Source organism: Podarcis cretensis (genome assembly GCF_951804945.1).
Source record: "Podarcis cretensis genome assembly, chromosome: 3".
NCBI classification, from domain to species: Eukaryota; Metazoa; Chordata; class Lepidosauria; order Squamata; family Lacertidae; genus Podarcis; species Podarcis cretensis.
Window position 1 is genome coordinate 106,234,784 of NC_137172.1, and position 11,175 is coordinate 106,245,958.

At 54.0% G+C, this 11,175-nt stretch overlaps 1 protein-coding gene across 1 annotated transcript; it reads right to left on the reverse strand.

Annotated features, from left to right (window-relative positions):
- Positions 1-260: 260 nt before the first annotated feature.
- On the reverse strand, positions 261-10,634 carry GDF7 (growth differentiation factor 7). Its single transcript, XM_079971777.1, has 2 exons — positions 10,267-10,634; positions 261-2,120 (listed from the first exon to the last, which is right to left on the reverse strand). Exons 1-2 carry the CDS (start codon positions 10,613-10,615, stop codon positions 1,147-1,149), a joined length of 1,323 nt encoding a protein of 440 aa, XP_079827903.1. The 5' UTR covers positions 10,616-10,634; the 3' UTR covers positions 261-1,146.
- Between the last annotated feature and the right edge of the window lie 541 nt (positions 10,635-11,175).

Genomic DNA, 11,175 nt, shown 5'->3' on the forward strand with positions numbered 1-11,175 from the left:
TCTTATTTCAGTGGGATTTGCCTCCATGTAAGCATTCAAGATTTCACCTGAGAACAGACTCCACTGAACGCAGAGGGAACCACTTACTTCCTGGTGATGATGCCTAAGAGATTGTGCAGCTAAACAACATGCTGCCCGTTTCTTTGATATGCCACTAGAGGCAAGCAATCTTCCAAAAGAAAGAAAAGTCAAGGAATGTGGGGGGAGAGAGGGGGGAAAAGGGAAAAGAGAGGTGTCACAGAGCAGTGGTGTCCAAACGTTATCGCAGATGGGTAATGGCAGACAAACTGCCTTAAAAGACGGCTGGTCCACCACTCTCAATCTTCCCCATAACATGCAGCCCCAGAGAGATGTTTGGTGGGTTGCAGGCCTCTGTTCACACAGGAAACTGACTATTGAGAACTGTGTGCCGCCTAGACAATCTACCACCAACACTCTCAAAACAAAACAAAACCATGAACAAAAGTGAATGTGAAATGGCTTCACTGGAGATAAAAAGCTTGAAAACCACTACTTCAGATTATTCATACACACACACACACACACACACACTCCCACACGCACAACGGTTCACCTCAGCTAACCTCCTAGACTGGTTGGCAAAGGTGTTCTTGAGACTGTCATCCCATTTCCTTCTCTTAAAGTGCCCATTTGGTGGGGTGCAGACTTACAGAAGGGTGCTAGGTCACTCACTCATTGTCTAGGGGGAAAAGGTCACTAGCATCTGCAGAGGGAGGGAGGAAAAGAGAGGAAGCCTGCAAAATCCCCCCTTTTCCACATGCCAGCGGTGCCAACTCGAACAAAATATTGAGGGGGGGGGCAGGGAAGCTCCACTTCACATAATCGATCACATGATGATGGGCAGACACACCCTTTGAATGGCAATGCCTATCAACTTTGGGGAGGGGGCAGGCGCCCTCGAATATTATATGGGGAAGGGCCCTAGGAGATGGCTCCTCTTTATGCCACACATGCACAATGCACAAGTGCCGTCGGGCCTGGCAGCCAAAGCGGGACAACGAGGTGAATCTGGGCATCTTCTTAACTCGCTGCATGCAAGAGGCGCGCCACGGAGCCGGGGAAGCGAAGCAGGCGAGGATGGGGGAGGAGGAGGAGGAGGAGAGGCCTTCGCTTCTTCCGACGCCGCTACCTGCAGCCGCACGTCTCCACCACCATATCCTCGTACTGTTTGTAAACCACGTTGTTGCCGGAGTCTATGTACAGAATGCTGATGGGGCTGAGCTTGGACGGCACGCAGCAGCTGGGCGGCGTGGCGTCGGGGTCCATGGAGTTCATGAGCGTCTGGATGATGGCGTGGTTGGTGGGCTCCAGGTGCGAGCGCAGAGGGAAGTCACACACGCCGTCGCAGTGGTACGCCTCGTAGTCCAGGGGCGCGATGATCCAGTCGTCCCAGCCCAGCTCCTTGAAGTTGACGTGCAGGGCTTTCCGGCTGCAGCGGCTCTTGGCCTTCTTGCCGTGGCCTCGCCCCCCGGCTGCCCGGCCCGCCAGCGTGGTCCTCCGACGGCGCCGCCGCTGCTGCTTGGCTAGGGGATCTTGTCCCGAGTCAGGGGGCTCCAGCAAGAGCCCGGGACCGCCGCCCAGAGCCTTGATCTTCTCTCGGATCTCCTTGAAGAGGTTCTCCTTCCGCTTTGTGCGCGAGAAGACCACCAGCAGCGCCCTCTCGTGCGGCTCCGACGGCTGCTCTCTGCGGAAGCCCAGCTGTCCCGGCGGGAGGAGTCTCCCGGACTGCTCCGAGACGACCCTCAGGAGGAAGCAAAGCGACGGACGGGGGTGTCGGGGGCTGCCGCCTTCCTCGGCCCCACCCGTCAAGGCTGCCCACACGTCGAAGACTTCCCACTTGTTGGGCGACGAGGAAGAAAAGCCTTCGGAGTCCAAGAGGTCGCCGGCCCTGGAGTCCAAGAGGCCCGGTTGGTGGCTTTCCCCTTCCGGACAGGAGGAGAGCAGCAGCCGGTGAAGGAGGCCTTCTGGGGAGGTGGCCAAGCTCCGGTTTCCCGGGGGCTTGCGCAGGATCCGCAGCTCGGCGCCCACCACCTCGTCCAGCTCGGGCAGGCTGGAGATGTCGAAGAGGTAGCGCTGCGCCGCTTCCGACGGAGAGTCATCTGCAGAAAGAGAGGAGGGGGACAGAAGGAAACGTGAATCAAGAGCAAGCGCAGAGCTGTGCGCCCTAAAAGCCGCGCTTGGCCCGACGGCGCGGTTGCCTTGTTACCCGAGCCTCTCCCTCCAACTCAGACCTGGAACCTGGAAGTGTCTCTTGGGGACTTCAACTGCCATCAACCCCAGCCAGCAGGGCCAGTGGTGGGAGCTGTCGTTCAGCAGGATCCCGGGAACCCTCTGCCGCGAGTCTGGATTCTCCTGGATCAGGCTATGCGTACTTACCAGGCATGGCCCCTGAATGCGCCTAATTGGCTGATAGGAAGCTGCTGCCTATGAAGCGAACTCTACTTGGTCAGTTACCGGGCCAGTAGCGCCCCAGTCCTGAGATTGGATGGTCATCTGTCATGGATGCTTTCGCTGAGTTTCCTGTATTGCAGAGGGTTGGGCTAGATGACCCTGGGATCCCCTCTAAGTCTACGATTCTATTTGTTACGGTAGAAAGAAAGGGCTTCTGAACATACCTAGAGGCCCTTTGATCCCTACTGCTGCTGCGCCGGACATTCAAGGGGAAGGGATGCGTCTGACAGTTCAGTTAAGCCCAGCGCTTCTCATATATAGACAGGGTGGGCAACTGTGCGACCGTTTGCAGAGCCGCTCCCCCGAAACTCGTTCTCGCTGCTCAGGCCTGGTGGAATGTGCAAGGTCACCTCTGAGCGTGTGCAGAAAACCCGGTCTAAGGTTGCCGGGCGGACAGCGCGGCTGAGGTAAAGGGGCCGTGCGTTTTGGACCTGCTTTTCGTCTCATTTTCGAAAAACAAGCCCCTGGAGAGGCTTGTCTTTGAAACAGACGAGCTGCCCTGGGTCCCTCCCTCCTCTCGCCAGCCCGCGCCTTCCTTCGGGGAGAGACAATGAGAAAGATCTTTACAGTAACCATCTGTATTTATTTCCCAGCCCTCGGATCGAGCAGGTTCTGGAAGGTTGTTTCATGTCTTTCTTGCCTCCTCCGTGCCAAGTTAAACATTTTTCCAATCTGCCAAAGATCATTTTGTTCACGTGTGTGTCCATCTATATCCTTGGAGTTGGGGGCGCAGAGAGGAGAAAGAGGACTGAGCCGCGTTAGTTAGGGGTCTGACTGCTGTTGAAGGGGGTCTGACCCTGCGCACATATTCTTAACCCTTTCCCACCCGCCCTCCCATGTAAATGTTCCAAGCCGGACGTGGCCCTTTTCCTGGGACTGATTAAACCCATCAGACGTGACAACAAATAAACATAATCGGATTAAAATAAATAAAAGGAGGGAGGAGGAGAAGGTATACACGCACAAAACGGGCATTGCTGAAAATACGCTGAGCGTCTATTGGAATCATTCTTACAGCGCGATCCTATTCATTGGCTCCAATAGGTTGCTGCCTCCTAATCACGATCTTAAGCGTATTGCTGGGGAAGCCAATCTCAAAGGGGGGGGGGGTGTTGGGTCCAATCGAAGTTGGGTCTTCCAACTAGGAGCCTGTATTGGCTCCACAGCTTCGCGTTTGAGAGGATACGTGTCCAGGGAATTCAATTGAACTTTCTCCCTGTTCCAGATTGACTCGCTCTTCCATTTTTCCCTTGCTAAGTAAATCCTGAAAGGGTGATGATAACCCACCCTTCCAGGTTGACTTTGAGAACGGGAAAGAATGGAGAGCTGCTGAGAATCATTTAAAAGCTCTGTTGTTGCTGCTGTTTTTAAAAAGTGATCATATCTTGGAAGAGAGAGAAAAGTGGAGCTCTTTAATACCTGGGGGGGGGGGGACGCTTAGAGTATTGATCGTTTGGTAAAGGTAAAGGGACCCCTGATCATTAGGTCAAGTCGTGGCCGACTCTGGGGTTGCAGCGCTCATCTCGCTTTATTGGCCGAGGGAACTGACGTACAGCTTCTGGGTCATGTGGCCAGCATGACTAAGCAGCGCACGGAAATGCAGTTTACCTTCCCGCTGGAGCGGTAACTATTTATCTACTTGCACTTTGACATACTTTTGAACTGCTAGGTTGGCAGGAGCTGGGACCAAACACCCGGAGCTCACCCTGTCGCGGGGATTCGAACCACCAACCTTCTGATTGGCAAGTCCTAGGCTCTGTGGTTTAACCCACAGTGCCACCCGTGTCCCACTTTGATTGTTCAGTAAAGGTAAAGGTAAAGGTACCCCTGCCCGTACGGGCCAGTCTTGACAGACTCTGGGGTTGTGCACCCATCTCACTTAAGAGGCCAGGGGCCAGCGCTGTCCGGAGACACTTCCGGGTCATGTGGCCAGCGTGACATCGCTGCTCTGGCGAGCCAGAGCTGCACACGGAAACGCCGTTTACCTTCCCGCTGGTAAGCGGTCCCTATTTATCTACTTGCACCCGGAGGTGCTTTCGAACTGCTAGGTTGGCAGGCGCTGGGACCGAGCAGCGGGAGCGCACCCAGCTGCAGGGATTCGAACCGCCGACCTTTCGATCGGCAAGCCCTAGGTGCTGAGGCTTTAATCTTCAAAAATCCGTCACATGGAAGATGGAGCAAGCTTGTTTCCTCCTGCTCCGGAGGGTAGGACTCAACCCATGGCTTCGAGGTACAAGAAAGGACATTCCCACTAAATATCAGGAAGAAGTTTCTGACAGTAAGAGTTGTTAGAAAGTGGAGCGGACTCCATCGGGAGGTGGTGGACTCTCCTCCCTTGGAGGTTTTGGGGGAGAGTTTGGATGGCCATCTGTCATGGATGCTTCAGTTGAGATTCCTGCATTGCAGGGGCTTGGACCAGAATCCTCAAGGACCCCTTTCCAACTACAATCCTATGATAAGAAGGAACCGTTCATTGATGTCTTAATTCATATAGCCCAGGGCTTTCGTGGGGAACTCAAATCAAAGACCCCCTTACGCACTGGGGTGGAAAACATCTCCACTAGGGTGGAAAACACCGGGCTGAGTTGTTTGCTCCCTCCATCTCCCCCCAAAAAATCTGACGTAAAAGTCTGGATAGGAACAGATAAGGAGAGGAGGAGACCCCTTTGAATTGCTCAGCTGGTTTCAGTTTTGCTTTGAAACTCCCAGAAACCGCAGCCTGCGGGCCCTGCGCTGCGCTCTTGGAAACAGATTCCTAAGAGGGAAAGCAAGCAGCTCGGATAGATATTCCCCGGCGTCGAGTCCTCCTTCCTCTTGGCCTTCGAAGAGAGATTTTGGGGGGGGCCCTCTCAGAAGCCAATGGGCCTGCACAGAGGGCTTCTCGGTTTCAGCCCCCCCTGAAAACCGGGCTGCTTCCGACGAAGGCTTTCCTTTTCCTTTGGGAAAGCTGGCACTGAGCAGAGCCGCGACCCAGCCCAAGTCCCACGAGATTCCAGTAACCATATTCAGAGTGGGGGTTTTCCCGTGTTGCGGCAAAAACTTGCCAAAAGAGTATTGAGACACCTTAAATGCCGGCAGTTTTACCGCGGCGAAAGTTTTCAGGAACCGCATAAGCTTCCAGTCTTCAGAAGCTTATGCTGCAATAAATGGCTCCGGTTTTTAAGTTATCACAAAACCCACTGCTTTCAGCAGGTGCTTCACCTGTTCAACTCCCCCAGGTGGGGTGGATTAATTTATATATGTATAGAATCCTTAGGGCGGGGGCGGGGGATGAAGCGAAACGCACGTATGAATGTCCGTAAACTCGCAGACCAGAATGCGAACAGACCCACTTTTTCGTGTTTACCCTTCTAGTAGAAACGGAAAGAAATAAGCTGCTGCTTATGATATTTACTAACGGGAAGGTCCAGCCACGCAGCTGGTCCCCTAGACCTAGATACATGCAGGAGCGAGGAAGCTGTGGTTTTCCAGATGTTGGTGGACGTCCAGCTCAACCAACATCTGGCCAATGGGCAGGTGGTCCAACAATATCAGATGGGACATTTTCCCCAATCCCCACCCCTGGATTTAGCTGATAGATGAGATTGATTTTATATATATCCTCTGGAAACGAAGTTCACTTTTATTTCATTCATACGTACTTTAATTTTGTTCATATGCAAACCTCGGTGCGTAATTAAATCAATCGATCAAACGACTAAATATTGCACGGTTGGAGCTCGTGCGGCTCAAGATCTCTCGGTCTGCCTCTCTTTAAAACCAGGTCACCGATCTACCGTTTAAACCTCTGAAATTGCAGAGCATAAATCGGTCTAATTCCGTTAACTTCAGTGTTGAAGTCTGAATCAGATACAACAGGAGCATTTTCCGTCCTCCTGGGACGGATAGCATCCTTTATGGGAAAACTTACACCATAGCTACAAATGCCCCCTTAGGTTATATCCACCAAGGGATATAGGTTGGATCCCTTCCTAAACATTCTCACTAGGAAGTTAACCCCCCTTGATATTCCATGCTGAGGTGGGTTTGGCCGCTAGATTATTTGCGAGGAATCATTAACGAACGGGGAGATCTTTCCAACAGCGCCTGGCGATGATGACCTGCTATTCAACCCATTCAGACACGACAATTTCAGGAGGAATTTCGTATGTGTGTGCGTGCTAAGTGTTCAGCTACCCTGAATTCAGTTATGCTAAATTCAGTTATCCTGCGCCCAAAGCCCACATGCCTCCTTTTCACTTCAAAAGGGACAAGCCGGAGTTATGGTTTAAGGACAGCGGAACCTCGAACCACGGACTCGCGCGCTCGCCTCCCTTTGAGGGCTCCGGGCTCTCTCTCCCTGAGGCAGACCGTCTTCATGGGCGCTGGGGGACCCATAAAGAACAAAACTTCGCGGAACTCACATAGCACTTCCTTTCAGCTATATAGCCCGGGATCCCCTTTTGTCCTTTCTCTTTTTTTAATTCGCTTGTATTCTATTCTGAAGCGTATCGAACCCTTCCACGTTTATATGTCTCCACCAGCCAGGTTGATCGGTGCAAACTGCCCCCATCAGCCTGAAAAATTGGGTTTTTCGTTCTGCTAGAAATAGCGCGCAACTCTGGCGCTTCCCCCGCACCCCACCCCACCCCAAAACTAAATTAACTCCGGGCTTATGGTCTCCTCTCCACCACCCGCAATAAAGAACGACTGGGGGGGGGGCACCACGCACGTTTACCCGGAAGTTTGCTCCCCAATAAGAATGCTTAGCAGCGCAGCCTTTGACAAAAAGACGAATAATGTCCCGGAACTCCTATGGCAGAGAGGGTTACAGCCAAAGTAGATACACAGTTGTATTTTATTTTTTAAATGCTTAACTTCGGTTGGGTCGCGCGTTCTCTCTCTTATTTCTGCGACTTCGCCGTTTATTTTTCATTTGATCCCGTTTTGAAACACGGGTTTGTGCGTCAGCCTCGGCGCAAACTCATGGGAAGGGGACTCACACGAATAAATAGGTGTCCCAAAGCCGAACACAATTAAAGCGCCGTTAAGCGCCGGGGCTCTGCAGAGGAATCACAGAATTGTTGAGTTGGAAGGAACCTCAAGGCCCATCAAGCCCAACAGCCTGCAGTGCAGGAATCTCAACTGAAGCATCCGTGACAGATGGCTACTGAGCGCGTGTTTACATCGCTCCATCTTCAATCTGATTGTTTTAAAACTGGCTGGATTGTGGCCGGTTAAGTAAATAAAATAGCTGCTGTCCGAAGCAGAGTGGAGCGGAGCACTCAAAAGCGGCTTGAGATGTTGGTTAGTCCGCTGCAGGCGAAAACAAACCATTTCCGCCCCGCGGAGCAGGCGCGGTGGGTTGTTTTGCTTTTGGATTTTTTAACGTTTTTGGTGAGAAATTGGCCTCTCCCTTCAGTTCCTGCGTGTCACCTTCTTCCCAAGAGGGGTCGCGTGCCAAATGGCTCCGGGCAGGGCAAGCGGGACAGGGGTTGCGGTGGAAGGCAGTGCGGTGGGAGGCAGGCTGAAGCGCCCCCCCAACTCGAAATGCGTTTACAGCGTCCTGAACCTCTCCACACTTTAATGGCTCCTCCAGCGCAGATTAATGCGCTCCAGATGAACCAAACTGTAAAACAAAGCGCGCGAGCGCGCGCACCCTTCCCCGACCCCACCGCACCGCTTCAGTACCTTGCCAAAGTTGGGAGAACAGGAATGCCACCACCCAAGACTAAGACCCCCCAAAGCTAAAGGAAGAGAAGCGACGTGGGTGGGTGCGGGGGGGGAATAAAGTTGCTCTACGTTAGTCTTACCGCCCCAGGTGACGGGGTGAGAGGGCTGCCCCCCCCCCCAGCAACCTGGCTGTGCCAGCTCAGGAAGAAGGAGGGCGCAAAGTGGCGCGCGACGCGTGGGGAGGCGGCTGGAACCGTGCGTCTTTTGCAGGAGCGCGGAGCGCACTGCCTGGACAAGAGTCCCGCCTGCCCAGCGATGCTCTGGGGAAGAAGGTGGTTCAACCCTCCTCCTGACCCTTGCAGGCAGGTTGCGCTCTGTTCCGCGGCGGAGCTGTATTTGCATGAGGAAGAAGGCGCCCCCGAGGATTGGTCGCCCGGCGGCCACCGCCGCCTCCCCCCTCCCTCCTTTGCCTTACACCTGCTATCTCCACCCACTCCGTCGTCCAGCCAGCAAACCAGATGCACCTCAGCTCTCTTTGCCCGACGCCAGGTGGCCTCCCGAGTCAAAGCGGGCCGCTGAGCTGTCACGCTCGCTGGGTGCCAAAAGCTGGCCCACCCACTGGCAGAAGAGAGAGGGCCCGGAGAGGGAAGCGGCGGGACAGCGCTGAGCTCTCTGCAGTCTGCAGAAAATCCGCCACACAGTGCATTTGGACAGATTTTTCTTGCTTCTCGCTTCAGCTGAAAAATCTTATCTGGTCCGGTCTGACCTCTTTTCTGCTCTCAAAAAAAATATTGGTCCAGTTCTCCCTCTCTCCCTCTCTCTCTCTCTCTCTCTCTCTCTCTCTCTCTCTCTCCCTTCCTTCCTTCCTTCCTTCCTTCCTTCCTTCCTTCCTTCCTTCCTTCCTTCCTTTCCTTTTGCAGCTCCCTTTGGCTCTCAAAAGCAACCGATTGTCAGAGAACGAATGTCAGCCTCTGCAGAAATCTTTGCAGCTCTTGAGCAGAACTCCAACATTTGACTTCCCATTAAACCCCTTGGATTTGGGGTGAGCAAATCCTCCGCAGTTGTGGGGTTGTGTCCTATCAGGTTTGGGCTGACCGCAGTTTTAGATAGACCCCTCTGCTTTCGCGGCTTGGTTTTAAAACAAAACTATTTCCAGCTTTACATTTCCTTGGCTGTTTTCGTATGGTCGAATTACACGCTCATGGGACTGTAGCGGCAGCAATTCTCTGGATTTCCCCCTCCTCTCCCTATATGCTTTTGCTTCGGGCCAACATTTATTTAACAGTTTGGGTTCACATTAAGTCCGCCCCGCCCCAGCTTGAGGATACACGGTGTATTTTTCTCGAAACCTGTGGGGTGTGATGTACACACAAATATTATATATATTAATGTTTTGCCATTTAAAACCACCAAAAAACAACAACAACCAAGCAACGACTCTCTTTTTCTTTCGAATTAGCAAAATTTAGACCAACCTCTCACTCGCAGAGTGCAGAGAGACGAGGTCAGTATTACACAGTCGAGGGGCGTTTGTTGCTTTGCATTAGATCGAGATTAATATTTTAGATCGTTTAGAGTATTAGCTGAAAGAACCGAGAGTAAATTTTCCAAGTACTTTGCATCAGATTTGGACTGCTACCCTACCCCAGGAGGTTGGCAATGTTGATTTCAAACTAACCATCCCGAGCAAGAATCCCGATTCTCGCTTTGGAGTGGAATTGCAAGGTATCCAATCCAAATCAGAACACCCGGCGTAACTGAAGGCCGGGCGCTTGCCCGAGGCAAATCGAGGTCCTTTCCTTCTCTCTCCTCCACCGTTTAGAGCAAGAACTGGGTTTAACTGGGGCGATCCCGGTCAGATTCTTTGTTCGCTGGGAGGGGGCGGGTGAAGCCTGCAATCCTACGCAAACCGCTTACTTGGGGATTTGACCACAGGAGGAGAGGGGGAAGCGTCTCAAGCGAAGCGGGACTCACTTCGGAGACAATAAGCGCAAGAACCGGCTCCCACAAACAGGATCCCACCTGTCCTGGGCAGTCCCACCTGTCCCCTCGCGCGGGGCTCGACGGCTCCTGCTCCAGGGCGCAGGTGCGCGCTGGGCATCCCAACCCATCCCACCCACCACCCTACCCGGGCTGGCTCACCTCGCGGCTGCGCCTGGTCTACGAAGCCCGTGACGGTGTCCGCTCGTCCGCCTCCTTCGACGGCGGGCACAGGAGGCTCCTTGCTCCGGGCCAGGCTGTGGTAAAGCGCTACCATATAGTCGTGAGGCACCACCGTGCCGTTGCGGAACGCGCCTTCGCGCTTCGCCTTCCAGGCTGCCGAGGCGGCGGCGTCTCTGACGTCGAGGTTCTCCTCGTCGGCGGCTGCCGCTTGCGCTGCCGAGGCGGGCAGCAGGGGCCTGACGGCGGCGGCGTCCAGCTGCCACGGGCGCAGCCGGCAAGCGCTCCAGAGGCAGTAGAGGCAAAGCGCCGCGGCCGCCCTCAGCTCCATCCTCTCGCCGTCCTTGCCGTCTGAAGCAGCAGCAGCAGATAGAGCTCGGCGGGCTCCGGGCGGCTCGCGCAGGGGCTTTGAGGGCTCCTCGGACTCCCCGGCCGCTTTTTAACATTGTGTTCACAATCCACGCCGACTCCGCCGACAGCGGCAGGAGGCTTTTTCGGACCCCGCGCAGCGCCCCCTGCCGAGCGGCCGCCGCTTGGCAACGACGGCGCTCAAGCCCTCGGACGCTGCTCCGCCGCGCGCGCAACGAAAAACCCAGAACCAAAACACAAACATTGTTGAGTCATATATTTGCTTTTTTTGCAAGAGCTCCTTCCTGCCTGCCCTCTTCGGTTTTTTTGAAAAAATGTTTCTCTCTCTCCTAAAAAAAAGGGAAAAAAAGAAAACCCCCTTTTTAACTGAATCCGTCGGAAATAACACCCGTAACAAACTGGCGGAGGTGTTTTCGACGTGCGCCCGTTGCCAACTGGGCAGAGCGCAGCCGGGTGCCAAGAGGAGCGCCTCGGAGGACACGTTAAAGGGAACCGGATCGTGCGGAGAAAGAGCCAGAGAGA

Coding starts and splice junctions, on each gene's coding strand:
- GDF7 (XM_079971777.1), bottom strand. CDS start 10,615: ATGGAGCTGAGGGCGGCCGCGGCGCTTTGCCTCTACTGCCTCTGGAGC. Junction 2,121..10,266: donor AGACCAGGCGCAGCCGCGAG/GTGAGCCAGCCC, acceptor CTCTTTCTGCAG/ATGACTCTCCGTCGGAAGCG.